At 40.7% G+C, this 20,490-nt stretch overlaps 1 protein-coding gene across 1 annotated transcript in view; it reads right to left on the bottom strand.

Annotated features, from left to right (window-relative positions):
- Window positions 1–4,237, bottom strand: part of PEX7 (peroxisomal biogenesis factor 7) — a 60,095-nt gene extending 55,858 nt beyond the window's left edge. The window contains exons 1-3 of the mRNA XM_036317520.1: window positions 4,010–4,237; window positions 2,432–2,489; window positions 1,428–1,578 (exon numbers count right to left, since the gene is read on the bottom strand). Coding sequence (XP_036173413.1) covers window positions 1,428–1,578; window positions 2,432–2,489; window positions 4,010–4,139 — 339 coding nt within the window. The 5' untranslated portion in view covers window positions 4,140–4,237. The remainder of the gene's footprint in view (window positions 1–1,427; window positions 1,579–2,431; window positions 2,490–4,009) is intronic.
- Between the last annotated feature and the right edge of the window lie 16,253 nt (window positions 4,238–20,490).

Below are 20,490 nucleotides of genomic sequence, written 5' to 3'. Positions count from 1 at the left end.
TGACATATTTAAAGTGAGTTTGAACTCGCTTTCCATAGCACAGTGCTGTAAGTCATGAAGTAGAGAAACAAAGATAAAACTCCTAATTACCCTCTTTTTTCTCCTCGCTGAACCTTTTAAAATTTTCCTATTCTTCCACTCCTGTTATACACTCAGCAGCAGTCTAAGCTAAAGGCATTTTATGGGGCCCAAAAGACATAATGGCTCTGCAGCTGCCAGTTAACATGGAGAACTTGATTTCTGCTTTGATGCTAAATTTAGAAGCCATGCAAAGGAATAACGTCCATGATTTTCTTTCATTTCACCAAGACCTTCATTCCTCAATGCCTAAAATATATCTAGGTCTTGGATTTCTCCTTTTTGCTTCAGTACCTACTTATCTGACTATCTGAAAATGGATTGTTGGACATTTTTCAGACAGTCACTGAGTGGTGAAATGAGCAACTAGAAGATTCCTAACTTGTTTCATGCCTTTACAACCCTACTATAATAAGAGCAAATAATAATAGCTCATATTTATTTAGTGCTGGCTCTGTTCTGAGCACTCACAACAAACCTAAAACACCAACTATTATCCTCGTTTGCAAATGAAGAAACTAGGTTTAGGGAAAGTAACTTGCCCAAGGTCACACAACTGGAAAGTTATAGAACCAGGATTCAAAACCATGCTGCTCATCATTCTAAACTCTCTCCCATGGGAGAAAAGGACCCATTGTGTGCTATTCTATTGTATAACAAAGTTTCTCTGGACACATTGGTGGGAAAAAATAGGAATCACCTGTGATCATTCACTTACTAATTTATTCAACAAATTTTTATTAGCTCCTCAAAACTCTCCTTTGACTTTAAATCCTTTTAAGTGTCTCTGCATATTTGGTATAAGAGACAAACTTTGAATAAATGCTGTGCTTCTCTTTAATTAAAAAAAGCCAAATATTTGGTATTATAATACTGAGTTTTAAGTTGATCATCAGAAATTCTTTCTCTTAACAACCTCATGGAGGATGACTTTTATGAGATTCCTACAATTCTCTACTCATCACCCTTCTTGGTGTAATTTGAGTTTTATAAACAACTAGAGGCCCAGTGCATGAATTCGTGCACCAGTGGGATCCCTAGGCCTGGCCTGCAGGAATTGGGCCGAAACCAGCTCTCCAACATCCCCTGAGGGGTCCCGGATTGCAAGAGGCTGCAGGCCAGGCCAAGGCACCCAACTGGTGCATGATCAGGGCTGGGGAGGGACATGGGAGGTTGGCCAGCTGGGGAAGGACCACGGGAGGACTCCAGGGCATGTCCGGCCCTTCTCACTCAGTCCCCATTGGCCGGACCCCAGCAGTAAGCTAACCTAAGACATTTCCCCAAGTTTGCATCCCCAAATATATTTCACTCAAAGAAAAACCATAGGCCCAGGGAGACTCCCTTCCTACCTCCTGAGCGTGCTCCTTGTAGACCTGCAGTGGCCCTGTGGGTTTGGCGGTGTCCCAGAGCTGCAGCGAGCCATCCCCACTACAAGTGACCAGGACATGTTCATTGTTCTCACTCCAGGTCACGTCAAACAAACCATCGTTCCAGTCAAAGCTACACCAGGAAAAATTACAACAAAAACACCTAGTTATATAGGCAGTTGAATATAAAATAACATTACAGTTTTTTTAAGTTTATCACATTTTAACACATACTATCGCACCTGATCTTCACAACCATGAGAAATAAGTACAACTGGCACTTGTCATATGCAGAAACAAGTTCGGAGAGGTTAAAAGAATAGCCTAATTCATACAGCTAGAGAACTGTAAAGCTATATTAAAATTAGGTCTGCCCGCTAGCTATACAGCACTATTTACATGAGGGCATGCGGCCATACTTGGGTGCTCCCTGTTTTTTGTGGTTCAGAGGCGGGACTAGCAAGCACTTTAAAATACTAATTTAGAGCAATAATTTCAATGTCTCCCATAAATCTTTCACATGAGCCATGAGCAGGTAATTTTCTGACAGCATTTCCTTTCCTTTCTCTACCTTGACTGCTCTGACGGAGGTGTTGAGTCCAACATACAGACAAGACATGCATGGAAAGACAGGAAAGAGATCTACAAAATGGGTAATTAGCTTCTGAATGAGTGAAGCTAAACAACATTAAGAAGAGAGCAAAGATACAAATGTCACACAGCAATATACTAATTAGTTCATTTATTTTTTAATTTTATAATTCCTAAATGGACACTAAGAGACAAGAGCTGTAGAAGAAAAATGACAATCAAACTTGATGGCAAAAATAAGTTCTACACTATGGAAATGCTGAAGTTTCTTTTATACTGCAGATTTTAAAATTTAAAAAAATTGTATGGATAAAGAAGATTCAAAACCAAATTCTATTAAGGCTTTAATAGCAAAAGAGAATGCATATAAGTTAATAATTAGAGAACCATCTTACCTTCTAAAAATCCTAAGCCCAGATTCTTCTTGATCCAATATTAGCAGAGTTCCACAGCCTAAGGGAAAAAAAAAAAAGTTGAGGTCATGTTGTTGAACCCACCAAGGGACCATCTAGGTCAAGGAGGGATCAAGCACCGAGTACCCAACTTTACTACCATGAATTTCTCCTTGAAGTTATTGAGACCTTATTTACAAAATAATGGGTTTGTGTTCTCCATTTGTCTTTCTATATTGTGTTTCAATCATTAAATATTAAACTTACCATCTCACCTATGCTTGGAATCCCGATAGCCCTAACAGAGGAGATATTTGAGTTCAGATTCTGTGGCCAGGCAGGTACCAAGCACACAAAAGTCCTAGATGGGTATTATCATCATCCCTATTTATAGGTGATAAACCTCTGGCTTACAGACCTGCAGGCCTCTGCTCCTGCTCCATCACACTGCCTTGCCAATAGACCTCAAATGCATTACACATGGGGTTTTAAGACAAAATTAGCTGGTGGAATTTACCACAACCTTGGTGGTAAAGTGCTGAACAGAATATATGTTAGATACCAAAGATGAATTATTTTTATTAAGGGACCAGCATATTTTAAAAGTTTGTTATAGGAACTGGGGAGGGGACTCTTTTATTTATACCTGACTGGTTTGTTTGTTTTTAAATACTCACTCCTTTAAAGTTTTTGTAAAGGTTTTAATTTAAAATATCACAAACTCATGGGTCTACAACCTAACTGATGGGCAATTATTGTCAATCTAAATGTGCAAGCGCTAAGAGCTAAAGGGGAAAATATAAGCAAGCAAATATTTCCTACGAGTTTTGGAAATCACAGTATTTTTTTCAGGTGTAGGACCAAACAAAAACTACTGCAGGAAGCTGACATTATGTAGGGACTTGTTTCGTAGATTTTCAGTGTTTCAATAATAGCTAGGATATGAATTACGAGAAGAAAAATTAAGACTGGAACCCTGCATTTCAATCTAGTCCATGACAATGAACTTAAACCCCAAATAAGTGCTTGCAAGTAAATGTCTGTATTCCTGCTGAGACAACAAGCAGTGAGGGCAGAACTTAATACATCTCATAATGGCAATTGCGAGGAGACTGCAAGCGCCGGTTCGGGGGCGCTCGGTTTACCGCCGACGGCCGAATGCTGGCTGCGGGGAACGGGACGAACCAACAGGCACTGGGGTGACCCCGCGGACGGTTGTCCAGGTGCTGTGGTGGGTCCGACCGGTCCGAGGGGCCCCGCGGGCTAAACACCCTCTCCCCAGGGCAGCCTGTGCCTGGGGGATGGGGTGTCAGACGGCTGCGGAGTCGGTGCGCTCCCAAGGGATAAGGACAAGGACGCGGGCCACTGGGCATCTTCCACCAGCTACTTCCGCTCCGTAACCGGGGGGAATTGACACCAGCTCCCCACACTGGGCAAAGCGGGGCGCGGGGCCGACCGGCTCCTCCGCTCCCCCTGGCGTTCGGTTGCGGCGCCGTCCGCTGTCGGAAGTGCTTCCCGACGAGCGGGAGGAGCCGGCTCGGCTGGAACCCGCCCCGCCCCGGCGGCGGGGCCCGGCCTCACCCGCGATTCCGTAGTGCTGCGCGGCGGCGCAGGCCAGGCGGCCGGGCAGGTACGGGGAGAACTCGGCGGCGTAGCCGTGGCGGCCCGGCACCCGCAGCGTCCGCACCGATCCGCCGTGCGCCGCGCTCATCGCGCCCGCGCCCCGGGGCCGCGCCTCCCGGCTGCTGGCGCCCAGGGGACTCCGAGGCGGACGGGCCCAGTGGTTGGAGCCTTGTAGGACAAGGCGGAAGTAAGGGCACCCGGCGTCCTGAATGCTGGGTTTCTATTGGTCGCAAGTGAAAGGGCATAGACGCCAACGGAATTCATTTTTGTTTTGGGCGAAACAAACTAATTGGCGCCACCTGCCATGAACTGGATAAAACAGAGCAGTGTGGGCTAGGTGACAACTTTAATTTTGCATATCAGCCTCCATTGCGGGGCTCTCTGGGTTTAATTAATTCATTGAGCTTTTGAAATTCTGGCATCAGGAAATGTCCCTCATTAATACAAAATGAGACAAGCTACCGCAAACTGAAATCATGCAAGCTAGTCCAAAAAGCAATTGAGAGCTGTGTTGCCCAAGATAACTTGAAGTAATATTAAATCAGGTGGAGTGAAGCTAAGTAAAAAAGGCATTAACTTAAAAAGAAATCTCACTACATATATTGTATAGTAAGTGCTCAGATACAGAGCTAATTAAGGAAAACTAAGGCTTGTTCACTCATTCATTCAAACATTTACTAACCATGTATTATGTGGAGGGCAACCATATATAACTTATCTGGCGAACAAGACACTCTGAGAGTGAAAGAGGGTGCGGTTAATAAATAAGGGAGGTGAACAGACAGTTTAACTATACACCAAGTAGAGTGCTAGGCACTTGGGATTCAAAGCAGTAACATATACTCTATGCCCTCAAGAGATAAGTCTGGTAGACATGTCATCAGTTAAATGTAATCAAAATAATATAGGTGCTAGGAGAAATATATATGGGGTAGAGAAATATATATGGGGTATTTTTTAAAAAGTAAATTGTCAATGCTGGAGGATAGGGGACAAGGGTCAGAAAGGAGGTAGTGTTTATGGTGAGTAAATGATGGTGATGTTTTCTTTAAGCAGACAAGGAGATGGAGGTCACCCCAGGAGCAGGTATAACATGAACAAACCAAGGAACCTAAAACAGTATGATTGTGACTGCCAGGACTCAGCCTAACCACATGGAAAGGGGATGGTGAGGAGTATTGGGTGGAGGGATTAGATTGTTGTTCCGGGGCTGGATCATGAAGAATCTGTGTGCCATACCAAGCGAATTGGATTTCTACTGTAATTTAAACAATACAGGACCATAGGAGTTTTCTAACATGAGAAATTAAATTACTGAGTTTCCATTTTAAAAGATCTGGGCAACACTAATCTGGAGGACAGAGATTAGAAATGGGAGGTTGATTAAAAGGGTTGAGCAATAGTTCAAGCAAAAAATAAGATTTTAAACAAAGTTAATGGAAATGTTAAGTAAGAGATGAGATTTTAAGGCAATAACTCATAATATATGACATGTAAGTAAGAGGGAGGAATCAAAATGACTTCCATATTTTTTACTTACATGTCTGGATGGATGTAGGGCCTCCTCACTGAAATCGGGACTATGGGAGGAGGAATAGGTTTTTGGGGGAAATGAGCTCCAGTTTTAACATATTGAATGTGAATTTCATATTGGACACGCCAGTCAGGAGCTAAAGGAGTTCTTATTTGCGTGTAAAATATATGTGAGCCATGAAAAGGATTGCCCTCACTCAGGAAGAGAGTGGTATGAAAAGTGAAAAGGGCCAAAGACAGAAAATACCAGATGTAAGATGCGACAGAGGAAGAGGAGCTAGGGAAGGATTGGGAATCCTACTAATTAATTACAATGGTCAAGAATACAGCTCTAGTTGGGAGAATTTGCGTACAACCCTGTCATACCTATTTAGATGGATAGATTGAGAGTGGGTCCTACATTGGGAAAACGACTCGGCAGAGTTTTAAGAGTATCAGAGAAAATAAGATAAAACATCTATTACAGTGTAGGCATGCAAAAAATATGACACCCATTGCTATTATAGCAGGAAAAAATTTTCTAGCACAGACCCAAGTATTCAAGAAGTAGAGGATTTCTTTATTTTCTTTTTTTAAAAATATATTTTATTGATTTTTTACAGAGAGGAAGGGAGAAGGATAGAGAGTTAGAAACATCGATGAGAGAGAAACATCAATCAGCTGCCTCCTGCACACCTCCTACTGGGGATGTGCCCGCAACCAAGGTACATGCCCTTGACCGGAATCGAACCTGGGACCCTTCAGTCCGCAGGCCGATGCTCTATCCACTGAGCCAAACTGGTTAGGGCATCTTTATTTTCTTGAACAAACTTAAATCTCCATCCCCCTGGGCCGTTAGAAAATTCAAGCTCATCAAACTTGGGGTTTCCTGGCATTCCCTAGGGTCACACCAGAATCTGACACTGGAATGTAAAGTTTAAACAGTAGGATCATCAGCACCTGAAACGGTGTCTGGCAAACAGTGAAGAAGGGTCTCTCAGCTTCTGTCTGTTAGGGTCACCATAGACATCTCCCTGTGCAAGTCTGAATTACTGTGGGAATGAGCATTTCCATGACATGCTTGAAGCCAAGCAGGGCCCAGGTATCTTTACTGAGATGGGCTCCCACTAACCAGGAGGGGGGTGGAGACGGGGATGGGGAGGGGGTGAAGGCCATGAAACCATTCCCACCAAGGGGCAGGGCCACGGCCAGGGTGCTGGCCCTTCTCCAGGCTGGAGACACTTTCCCACTGATCTTTCACTGCCATCACATGGTTATCTCTTGCCTCCCTCTTCTCAAGGACACATCAAAACTCTGTTCAGCAAGTTTCAAGACTATAAGCAGCTTCTTTGCCAGTACATCAAGTGCCCTGAGGCCAGGAATCACACAGGAACTGGCTATCTAATTGGAATAGGGAAAGGAAAAAAACTCCAGTACAGCAAAATACAAATCAATACCAAACCAATTGTCCTGGCATACTGTCAATGAAGAAAAGGAAAACATCAATTAACCATTGATTAACAGTAAACACATAGATGTTTAAAAGCTAACAGAATGTTACATATGCTTCCTCTCACTCCTAATCCACACAAGCCCCAAACTCTTAGCATACTCCCTGAGATGGGACATGGGTGCCTCATCACCCAGGCAGTACAGTATTCTTCATATTTCATATCCCTGCCTCTGAATCTCATTGGGTAATTTTTATAATGCAGATTCTTAGGACACACCATGGACATAATCATTCAAAATCCCAGGGCCTGGAAATGTGCATTTTAACAAGCTCTTCTGAGCAATTCTCATTCGTTGACTAAAGCATAGAGAAGAAAAGCACATTTGAGAAGTGCCCAGCACTGACAAGGACTTGAACAGTGGAAGCACACACTGGGAGCAAAAGGGAAAAGACACTGCAGGCAGAGCAAGCTGGCATTCACAAGATGTTCAGGAAGGGATATCATTCGTAAAATATTGACATCGTATGTGACCTAAGAATTACACAGCATCTCCTCCTGAACCTAGAGGAGACCACCAGGACTGAATGACTCCCCTAGCAAAATGGAACCAGGCTCATGTCTAACTCTTACCATGGACTTTATAGATTGCATCCGAGAATTAGAATTTAGCTATCTACTTTATTCATATTAAAACATAAATATACAAAATGTCATTTAATTCAACTCTCTCAGGAGTTTCTATTTGAGGGGAACACTTTGTATGTTTGTTTTCATGTCCTCTGCACTTGGGTAAACCTGAGATCCAATGTCACTTCCTTCACAGCCCCAAGTGTTTTCAAAGGTGGCACAAGAATTGTGAGCTCCTGAATCAGTGTCAACATGAAGGCTGTAATCACTTTGTTTTTCAGACATGAACAACTTAAATTCCAATTTAAACTGCATTATCCTAATCGAATAAACACAGACTGGGAGCCCTGACTTTCTTTAAATGCACAGTAACCAAGAAAGACCAAAGAGGCAACAGCTAGCTGGCCATGAGTTCCTGCACCTGCAAATGAAAAGGAAACATACATTAGTCCCCAAACTGTCCTTCTAGGAGTAGCCACTACATATGAGAAGGCGTGGGAAGGATACAACAAATGTGACCATTTTATTTAGTGTTATAAGCACAGTGAAACCTTCAACATTAGTTTGGAATTAAATAAATACTCAGAAGCTTAATAAATGTTTTAATTTATTTAACACATAACGGCAGGGCCTGGAATACCTTACTGTGCCAGAGAGTAAGGAAGTGCACACACAAAATTGCACAGATTGTATAAAGGACATAGGCCCCTGCTAGAGGGGAGCTCATCCTGGACACATCTGGACCAATTAAAATATTGGTAAGTGTAGATTATAACCTACTGAATAAAGCAAGTGTGGTAAAAATGTTTAAAAAGTTTGTTCCTAAATAAATTGAAAAGTTTTAGAATTTAGCTTTATTCTCCACTACCCTTCAGAGACAAAACTTTCAAGAAGCTCAAAAAGAAAGTGAAATCTCCCCTCCCCCATCTCACTCGCATGGATTGCCTACAGATTTCTTCTGAAAGCTTCTTTTGTTCCCTACACCCACTGACTTTTCTGGGTGTTCTTAATGCTGCCCCCTACGCAGGAAAAGTCCTTACCTTCTTATCCCACACGCCACCTCTGTCCTCTTTCAAATACTCCCTCAGGATGGAATACTTCCAGAAATTTCACCTCATCTCTAAAATTTAACTTCCAAATTTGAAAAGAACACGTGTCTAATAAAGTTTCTAAGAATTGTAATTGCTTTTCTTATTTTTTCCCCTTTTTGGGGGATTATAGCAGTCATATCCTTTTTCTGACAAATTAGTGAATGAAATACTTATAAAATAGTTATGAGTAAGTATCTGCTTTGTGTTTTAGGGCACTTTGCTTTACCTTTTATTACTTTATATTCTCATGTGCACAATAAATATGATATAGTGTGATACTTTTTATCTCTTAATTAACATCATGACCCCAAAACTTGTTATAAAGACAAGTTATTATAACTGAAGGTTATTTTTATTCAAACTAAGACCACCAGGTGGTAGCCACACTTTATCTCAAATTTTGGATTCTATATTTCATAGACAACAGAATAATGTTTCCTTTTAGTGGTGACTTGATTTGGGGGTAGCATCATAATCCAAAGCTTAATTCGGAAAGTAAATGTTGTTTCCAGTCAGGATAGCTCAGTGGTTGAGCATTGACTTATAAACCAGGAGATCACAGTTCGATACCTGGTCAGGGCACATGCCCAGATTGTGGGCTAAATCCCCAGTGTGGGACTTGCAGGAGGCAACCAATCAATGATTCTCTCTCATCGTCTGTGTTTTCATTTCTCTTTCTCTTTCCCTTCCTCTCTAAAATAAATTTTAAAATATTTTTTAAAAAAGAAAGTAAATGTTGCTAAAAAAATCATGCTCCTTGAGAAGTAAGAAGTTAATGATGCCTCAAAATTAAAAGAGAAGTAAAAGGACCTTGAATTGGCTCTCTTTAAAATCTTACTACTTGTTTTTAAGATCTTCATCCAAATATTAAGAATATGCAGAAGCTACCTCATATGTATGTTTTATAATTTAAAAATTAATATGTGCACATGATTTAAAAATTATTCAGAATGTACAGTGAGAAGTATCTGTAAGAAGCTAATTGTTCTTCTCACTCTAGATCCTTAATTTTTCTGTCCACCTCTTCAGAGAGAAGTATATTGTTTACTGAAAAAAAAATCAAAGTGAAGAACAGTGCTTATAATATGCCACTAATTTTATTTTCAAATGTGTATACAGTAGTCCCCCTTAACTGCAGAGGGGATTTATGTTCCAAGACCTCCAGTGGATGCCTTAAAGTGTGGATAGTACCAAACCCTATATATATTTTCTTATATACACCTACCTATGATAAAGGCTAATTTATAAATTAGGCACAGTAAGAAATTAATAACAAATAATAATAAAATAGAACAACTATAACAGTATCTATATATATAAAAGCCTAAGTGTCAAACTGTTTGACCATTCGACCAGTAGCTATGACATGCACTGACCACCAGGGGGCAGATGCTCAATGCACAGACATGGAAACATGGAACACACGGATGAATCTCAGAGGGAAGAAGAGAGAGGTGAGGGCAGGAAGAGATTAACCAAAGATCTTCGTGCACTGGTGGGGTCCCTCGGCCTGGCCTACAGGGATTAGGCCAAAACTGGCTCTCCAACATCCCCTGAGGGGTCCAAGATTGCGAGAGGGCGCAGGCCAGGCCAAGGGACCCCACGTGCACTGGGCCTCTAGTCCTATATAATAAAAGACTAATATGCAAATTGACCAAACAGCAGAATGACCGGTTGCTATGATGCACACTGACCACCAGGGGTAGACGTTCAATGCAGGAGCTGCCCCCTGGTGGTCAGTGCGCTCCCACAGGGGGAGTGCTGCTCAGCTAGAAGCTGGGCAGTGACGGTGGTGGGAGCCTCTCCCACCTCCATGGCAGCACTAAGGATGTCCATGAGGAGCGGGCCTAAGCCATTAGTTGGACATCCCCCTAGGGCTCCCAGACTGCAAGAGGGCACAGGCTGGGTTGAGGGAAACCCCTGAGGGCCTCTAGTACTATAATAAAAATTATGTGAATGTAGTCTCTCTCTCTTAGGACAACTGAAAAAAGGTGCTATTGCTTTTGTTGATATATAGGCCTATCTTCAATTAAAAATATTTCAAAGACAATTATTAATCTAGCAGTTAAATAAAATGCTGTGGCAGTTGAAGTTAATCAGCTTCATTTTGCAAATTAGGAAACTCAGGCCTAATTTGAGCTTCTTCCATGACTGAGCCAGAACTTAGTTTAGTCCAGGTGCCCACTGCTTTAGAGGCATAGGTCTTACCCTGGGGCCCAGGACATGGTATCTCTAAGAAGCTAAGGATTTAGAGACACACAGGGTCTTTCCTGAACCAAAAGCAGGACCTCTCAGAGAAGGCTTTTTTCTCAATTATGTAAGAGTTCAGCAGAGATCTTTTTTTATTAATTATAAATACATTAAGAAACTTGCAGATTATTTTGAGAACCAAGAATAAGGGATTACACTAAATGAAATGAATGACAGCACATAACCCACACTCCTTAAACACTAACTGTCTAGATGGGATAATCAGCACTCTAAAAATTTAAAGATGGGCAGAAGCCAAATACTTAAAGTTAAAATTTATACATGTGATTCTTTTTTTAAAGAGCACGTACAACAACCCCAGAAGTACTACATGTATTTGACAATTCCTCCATTTGTTGCTCTAAACTTTTTTCTTATACAACTATCCATCCATCCATCATCCATCCATCCATCCATCCATCCATCTATAGATACACACACATGCACACAAACACATCGTGTTGAAGATTAAGATATCTGTGACACTGTTGCCTAACCAGTATCCATTCTCCTTTTCTTCTCTGGTAAGAAAGAAAATTCCTACATTTTGGTTGCATATATGTGCCTACATTAAAAGCTTGTTTCCAGCCTCCCTTGCAGATATCCTGGCTGGACTACAACAGCCATCTTCTGATCATGAGGTGACCCTGAGGATGGAAGCTATGAGATAAGGCTGAGAAAGAAGACATGGTGAAGGAGTCAAGATCCTTGGTGACAATGGAGCCCCCAGTGGAGCCCTGGACTGAATAAATCTGCACTTACTTTATATGAGAGAAAACATTGTATCTTTTCTGAACCTCAATTATTTCGGATTTTTATTATGTATAGGAGCTGGAATATATGTTCCATTGAGCCAGGAATCTCTACCTGTTATGCTCACTGTATATTCCAAGAATCTGACATAGGCATTCAGGAAATATTGTCATTGAGTGAATGCAGCATTATACAAGCCTAAACTCTCGCTTTATTTTTTTGTAGTACCATAAAGGGTAAACTGAAAAAATTCTGAAGATTTCTTTTGCTATGCTAAAAAGAGGTTAATATAATATTGAAGTGAGCAAACACAAGGCAGCTGGAATGTTGGCAAAGAGTGATGCAGGAGGATTTACCCAATCTAAGCTAAAAATAGTGTGGTCTCTCTGGGAAGAACAGAGGCTGGTTCCAGCTGGGTAAACTGCTGATGGTGATCCTGACCACAGAAAAATATTCTGAGGGGCTCTGAGATAGTAGCCACTCCTTACCTAGCAATACATGACTGTAGCATTGTAAACTATTTCATTCTACCGGCAAGGTTTTCTAGAATTAAAAAAATTTAACATATAAATAAATCAACCACATTCCTATACTGGATTGGGGCAACTTGAAGTGAAGTCCAAGTCTAATTTGTTTGTGTCTCCAGAATCTTAAAGAATTCTCAAAACACAATAAACCTTCCATAAATGTTTAACAACTTGAGTTGAATTGGAAGATCAAAGAATAGGAGACATGAAATATTTCTGCTCTTCTCTTATCCCTCCCCACCCTCCCTTCGCATCCTCCCCAGATCTTACTTTCCAAGTGGAGTCCAGGCTTGCTAGGGTTGTTGATGAAAGTAAAGTTAAGGACTGTGTGAAATTCCATTACTAGAAATTTATTCCCTGTGAGTTTTTTAATTGATTATTTGAAGAGTCCTCTTTTAAATGCAATTAGGCTAGAGAACAAAGAATTCTGAGTTTTTATCTCAATTTGCCCTTTACTTCTGAATTCCAACTTACCTAGATTTTTGTTTCTCCCTATGTAAAATGGGCAAGTTTTAACTAGATCAATCATTTCTAGGCAAGAGGACTTGAAGACTGTAATAAGTTTACATAAACTAATCTAAATATTGCAAAGCCAAATAGGGATTGTACATTTATAATTCTGCAGCAGAGGCCAGCCTAGAATTCTATTTTCTTTTATTTTAGACTAAATTATATGAATGTAGTGTGGTTACACTCATTCTCTGATGTTGATATTAATTTCTGATTAACTGCTTATGAAATCATAACATTTCTGGGGCTCATGGAGGCAAAAAAAATTGAAAAGTTTTACAGGCATCAGGTTGATCTCTAAGACACTGCAGAGCCAAGAGGGCTAAGGCATAGGGTTGCTGTCATCATGCATTCCTTATTGTGACTCTTTTTTAAAGCTTTATTTGGGGTATAACAGATAGATAGGAAATAGATATACAGGCTTTGTATATGTATACATTGTGAAATAATCCCCACAATTAAACTAGTTAACACATCCATCAACTCACATAATTACCTTTTTACATGTGTGCAATGGGAACACTTAAGATCTATCCTCTTAGCAAATTTCTAGTATACAATGCAGTATTGTTAATATAGTCACCATGCTGTACATTACATCACTGGAACTTATTCATCTTGCATTACTAAAACTTTGTATACATTGACCAACAATTCGCTATTTTTCCTGCCCCCAACCCCTGGCAACTGCCATTCTACTCTGCTTCTATGAGTTCAATAATTTTAGATTCCACATATGAGCAAGATCATACAGTATTTGCCATTCTGTGTCTGTTTTTTTATTTTGTCCACTTAGCATAGTGTCTCAAATCATGGGATTTCCTTCTTTTTAAAAGCTAAACAATATCCCCTTATTGTGACTTTTGGAAATCTTGAAGAAGAGGGAAGCTACCAGGGCATTCAAAGCCCAGCAGAGAGATCATTTTCGTCACTTAGAACATTAGCAACACTTAGGAAGTGCTCCCTTATTGTTATAATAGGCTTGTTACTATCTGTCCTCCTCGTCATTTGGGGGTACTTGGCTTTTCTCAATGAGACAGAAACCGTTTTTTATCAAAACATTTATTAAACCTCAGCGTTGTGTAACTTATAAACTTGGCCACTGCTGTGGAACACCATTCAACTAAATTAATGTAAGCGGGCATGGCTAGATATCAGGCTTCTGTAAGAATCTACAATTACTAGATATCAGGCTTCTGTAAGAATCTACAATTATATTTAAAATGTTTTGTTTTTATAACTGCTATTGTGACACCCATACAGACTCTAATGGCAAATATTTACCAACCCAAATTGTTTTCGAAACTAGTTTATCTTTCTCACGGAGATGGACAGGAAGTAAAATAATTTAAATATATGGTCTTTCTGTCTAGGTGAGTCATTATCCTAGGTAAATGGACAGGTTACTGTAAGTTTCTTTATGATAGTTATGGAAAAGAATTCCAGAAAAAGATAGGTAATTTTTTTTTTCCTTTTAGTTCTGCATAGCATTGTGCTGGGCAGATAGTAAGCCTTTAATTAATATTTGCTAGAGGGTAACATCACCATCATCCTAACACTTTAAGCATTATCTTCAAATATGTAATGGGTAGTTGGACAGATGTACTTTACAGCCCTTCAATTTCTAAGAGACTATAATTGTGGGCTAATTTTCTACAACAGTCATTCCATATCACTTGTTTTTTTAGTTATACTTTCCTGTTAAAAGTTTTAGAATCTCATGGGAACATAAAATGGTAGAGCCAACGTGGAAAACAGTATAGCAGTTCCTCAAAAAAATTAAAGTAAAATAAACATAGAATTACTACATAATACAGCAATTTTAATTCTGAGTATATTCCAAAAAGGATTGAAAACAGAAGCTGAAACAGATGTTTCCACACCCATGTTCACAACAGCGTTAGTCTCAATAGCCAAAAGGTAGAAACAAAACAAGTGTTCATTGACAGATGAATGGATCAAAATTGTGGTATATACATATAATGGAATGTACTTCAGCCTTAAATACGAAGGAAATGCTGACACATTCTACAACATGAATGAACCTCAAGATACTATGTTAAGTGAAATAAGCCAACCACAAAAGGACAAATATTGTATGATTCTACTTATGTGAGGTACTTAGTCAACTTCATAGAGACAGAAAGTAGACTGGTGACTGTCAGGGGCTGGGTGGAGGACCAATGAGGAGCTATTGTTTAGTGGGTATGGAATTTCAGTTTGAGAAAGTGGAAAAGTTCTGGGGATGGATAACAGTGATGGTTGCACAGCGATGCAAATATACTTAATGCCACTGAATTGTACACTTAAAGACAGTTGAAATGGCAAATTTGATGGTCTGTATATTTTGCCACAATAAAAAAATAAGTTTTGAGTCTTAAATAGACTTACTGTGCTTCTATGTAGAGAGACAAAAATCTATGCGTGATTGATATAATCTGAGCATAGTAGAAAATGCAAGTAATCATTCTCCTTCTCTTCCAAAAAGACAGAGCTGTTAACACAATCCTCAGATCAGAGATGTAGCACTGAACCTAAGCCTCATGCTTTTTACTTGTGTGATGATATCTATCTGTCCACTTTAAGCTCTCAGGCAGGATTATAGCACATGCACTCATGGCCCCTTGATTATCCTTTAGATAAATGGGATAAATGGGTAGAATTGTCCCATAAATGGATATTGGCTCCAATGGATAAATGGCTGGATAAACAGGTGCTCTTCTGTAAGTTCAACTGAACAAAACAACATGGGGTATAATGAATTGGCCCCCTCAAATCTCCATAATGATAACATCTCCCTCCAAGGGTTGTTGTGATAACTAAATGAGGTGACATGTATCACTCACTGTAAGCTCTCAGTTGGTATAGCTTATTATTTTAGTTATGCTTTCTAGCTTGGCTTAAGTATTACATGTAGTTCTTTAAGGCAGGAAATTTAACCATCTAGTTCCCATTTCACTCTTAATTTTTTCCCTTAACATCTTTCACTATCCCATAGAAATGAGGGTTGCCCAATATTGCGAGGACATTGCTAATTTTTAACTCATGCACTCCCCAAAATAATATAGAAAAATTATGAAACCCACATACATTTTAAGTTGCCCTCTAAAAAGTTTTCTCATAAGCTCAGATAGCTGCAAATGATGTAATTTCGAGCTTATTGAAGATTTCATTTTAAAATTAAAAGTATTTTATCAATTTAAATGTTTCCAATAGATACTAAAAATAATAGGCATCTGACACTCACAATCATTGCATTACTTATCTAGTGCTTTGTAATAAACTGTCCACTTAGCTGAAAACAAACGTTTATTTTCTCAGTTTTTCTGGGTCCTATTACTCAAGATCTCTCACAAGACTGAAGTCAAGGAGTTGGTCTCATCTGAAGACTAAGAATAATCCACTTCCAAGTTCACTCACATACATATTTGCAGGATTCCGTTCCTTTTGAGCTGTTAAACTGAGGGGCTGGCTCTGTGCTGGCCAATGGCCACATGGGGCTCTCCATAGGGCAGTTTAACACATGACACCTGGCCTCCCTCAGAAAGACAGAGCATGAAATAGAGAGACAGTGGAGAGAGAGAGAGAGAGAGAGAGAGAGAGAGAGAGAGAGAGAGAGAGAGAGAGAGAGAGAGAGAGAGAGAGAGAGAGAGAGAAAACAAAAGAGGATGAGCGAGACAGATTTCACCCTCTTTTTGTAACCTAGTCTCAGAAGTTGCGTCCCATCACTTTTGCTGTGTGTGCACTCTTTGTTAGCAGCAAGTCATTAGGTTGGGCCCACCCTCAAGGGGATGGGTTTGCTCAGGGCATGAATACCAGGTGGCGGAGATCATCGTGGTCCATCCTGTAGAGGCTGCCTATCACTATTTTCAATTTTTAGAAACACATTAGCAAGATCATCTTTAACTATTAGGAAATTTATCATTTCTTTTTCTCCTTGAACTCCATTCCACTATTCTTCTCTGAATCTTGCTCAAATGTGATATATACTTACACTTGGAATTATTTTACCAATTTCCTTATTATACATCACTTTAGGATAATTATGTATATACATAAAATTTTTAATTAAAAATTGTATAACTTTATGGCTTTAGGGATTTTTTTCTAGGACAAGTTATCATACCTTTATTATTAATTCTAGTAGTGCTAGTATTATGATTAGTATTGACCACAACTCCATAAACATTTAATAATACTTGATAAATAAGTATTAAATACAAAAAGTAAAATACCATTGGAAATACTTTACTTAATGTGGTAAAGCTGTTCATTTTTTTCAGTTAGCTCATTTATCTTTTCTTGAGTATGACTTATTCTGAGAATGACTCAGGGTCACTAGTAAATGAGAGACTAATTATGTCATTAGTGATAGTTATTAAATACTCATTTTTTAAGGGATTCATATCACACTATTAAACCAATCTAAACATAATGGGCACATAGGTGGGATAATAAATGGGCAGAGAAATGGTTCATGAATGATAGAGTCCAAGTAAAAAAATTAATATGGATTTAAAGTATATAAAAAACTTTTGGGGAAAGCCAATGAAAATATTTTCTTGCAAGTCTGACTAAATGTTTATGTAAATATAAAACACCAATTTACCTCCTAAAAAGACCCAAAAATTCTGAAAAACTTTCCTCCACCCTAAAAGCACAGCAAAGATGCATTTGTGGAGGGCACAGCAGAGAAAATTTGTAATAGAAGAGCTTCTTCCCACTCCCCACCAGCCCCAAATTTGTGAGAGCCAGGAGGAATAGGAATGATCAACACTATAGAAGTACATTATTTTCGGGGCTCTTCTCTACTGAAAGTGCATGCTTTGGCTCATTGTAAGAGGGATTCCATTCAGCAGAGCTACACTTGGACGTGGGAGTGATGCAGTCAGCATCTTGCTCACACATGTGGGACAAAACTACAATTTCAGCATTTGGTTTTACATGACCATAATTGGTGTGATGAACATGTCTCCACTGATTTGGAAATAAGTGTGGAATGCTTTTATTTTCCAACTAGAGGCCCGGTACATGAAATTCGTACCCGGGTAGGGTCCCTAGGCCTGGCTGGTGATCAGGGCCGATTGGGGCCTTCTGCTGCTGGCCAGGGCCTTCCTTCATCCCGTGCCACCCCCTGGTGGTCAGTGCATGTCATAGCGAGAGATCAGTCTCCTGGTCAAACTCCCACAAGGACAATTTGCATATTAGGCTTTCATATATATAGATTATTACCAGCAACTATTTCTTATCTAATCTCCTTCATGCAGGGTAGCAGGACTATTGGTAAAAACAGTCTCTCTATGTGACTATGTGTGACACTTTAGTACTTACAAAGTATTACAAAGATAAGATCCCAGGAAAAGTTGAGGGAATAATGCTATGGAAATTTCATGAAAAAGGAGGTGATTCCTTTCAGGGTACAAGTGGTAACTTTAAAGCCCTGCAGTTATTGATTTTGTCTACACAACACGCCTTACTTCCCTTCTCATTGCAGACTTCTCTCTTTGCCCCTTACTACACAGGCCAAGGGTTAAGACCGAGACTGAGCCCCTAATTGTACCTTGAACTAGATACAGGATGGGCTCCAGAACTAAGCCACACTAGTGAAAGTTATTCCCTAGCACTTTTTTTCACTGCCTTCCACTTAGAGGAGAAGCTGGCCTGAATATCCTGGTGAATGACTATACTAATAAAAGGGTAATATGCTAATTAGATTGGATGTCTTCCGGACATCCTTCCTGACAAAGTCGGGCTGGAGGGAAGCCAGCTTAGGTCCCAGGTGCCTGTGGGCAGCCTGGGGGAAGCCAACCTGGGTCCTGGGTGCCTGCCAGCAGCCGGAGGAGAGAAGCCTGGGTCTTGGGTGCTGGAGGGAAGCCGGTGCCAGCAGCTGGGGGAAGGAAGGCCTACTCTTGCACAGATTTTCATGCACCAGGCCTCTAGTTTTCTAAATAATGAACTTAGAATTACCAGGATCTGTGACTTATAAAAGTGCTATGCTCCAATGGACCTTGTCTCACCTATTTAAAATGGACTAAAGACACCTCTCCAGGAGAGGTCAGATGTACTGAAATTAACTTCCCCATATTCTAAACCTTAGTACTTTGGAAATTAGCAATTAGAATAAGCACAGACTATAATGGTAAGAAATTGTCTATCCACTGAGAAAAACTGGCTAGGGCACTATTTTGCCTCTTTAAGAACAAACCTGAGAACCCAAAATAGGCAGTGATTTTGCGTATGTCTTTTTGTATTAGAAAAAAGTACTCCTTTTATTTATACAGTTGTGAAAATGCACATCTTCTGGGTGATTCAGTTAGGAAAAAATGCTTTCATTTTCTCTAAATGGACAAACTGAGCCAACCTTGGAAGCACCTGTCCCCTCTGTCTGCTCACAGTCTTCATATTTGAGTTGTAAATTGAACCATCTGAATTTATGCATGTTTGTCTATTTATCAGCTATAAAAACGGAAATGTCTCCGTGTCCTTCCTTCTTCGCCGACTCCGTCCACACCTTTGGGGACCCCTGGACCCGCTGGGGTTGGACCCCGGCATCAAATGGTTCAACTTAATAAATTCCATGTAAGTGCAATTAGCTAAATCATGCCATTAGTTAGTGAGAGACTTAGAACTAATTACAATCTTTCAGTATTTCATTGGAGTTTGGGTGCCACTAATCAAGAACATCTTTAAAATTATTAAATCAATTCACAGTGAAACAAAGTCAGCAAAATAAAAATTGTGTATGAAAAAATGGCTCTGAAAAGATCTGGAAGGGAAACAAAGGTGAAATGGTCTAAAAAGTTAAGATTTTTAGAAGAAGAAGAAAATATATATATATAGCCAAAAGCTGTAACACCGTCATGACCATAATGACCTAACGATTGGTCGCTATGACACCCACTGCGGCCAGCGAACTGGCCTGATCTGGGCTGGATCGTCCCCAACACCCCAATCAGGGCAGGGCCAGCAGAAATTTGGGATCCAGGGACCTTGGAGTTGCTCGGTCTCAGACTCCAGCAGCTGCACGGGCAAAGCTCTCCTTTGGCGGAAGTGGACCTGGGATCAGGGCGCTGGAGTCGGGGATGGGGTGGGGAGGCTTTCCTGGTGGCCACAGCAGTCCCAATGGGCCGTGCACAGCACCTGGGCATCCGGCCCAGGTGAGAACAGCGGCAGCAATAAGGGCCGCGGGGCACAGGGGGCAGCGGCACACAGGAGCCAGGAGGTGCGAGGCCCGACATGAGCTCTTACCCCACCTGCTGGGCCCAGCAGCACCAGAAGGTAGGCCATGATGTGCAGTGAGGTGCTGGGCCACTGACGGGAGGGGAAGCGAGCCAGGAAGGCAAGGCCCTGCACCAGACAGAGCCCCAAGTGGTGTGGGCAGGGCCAAAGCTGGAAGCCCTGGTGGGGTGGGCGGGGCTACAGCCCCATGCCTTTTCCGCCTTGGCCTTGGAATTCAGAGGTCAGCCGCACTTCAAGAGAGGATGTGGAGGAAAGCGGCAAGGCCACAGGAGGGATAGGAAATGTAGCCATCTCCGGGAAACATAGCTGTCACGGTCTTCAGTAACTATGAACAGATAATCTTTGGTCTCGGTTCTACAGAAGAGGAAGCTGAGACTCAAAGAAGGGAGCCTTCTGCAACACCTCACCCACTTCTCAGACCTGACCCTGTGCAGCATTGTTTTCGTTGAAAGTAGAGAATCCAAAATGTTTTTAGA

This window comes from Myotis myotis, unplaced genomic scaffold (assembly GCF_014108235.1).
Source record: "Myotis myotis isolate mMyoMyo1 unplaced genomic scaffold, mMyoMyo1.p scaffold_m19_p_7, whole genome shotgun sequence".
Classification (NCBI taxonomy): Eukaryota; Metazoa; Chordata; class Mammalia; order Chiroptera; family Vespertilionidae; genus Myotis; species Myotis myotis.
This window is presented reverse-complemented; position numbering and strand designations above follow the sequence as displayed.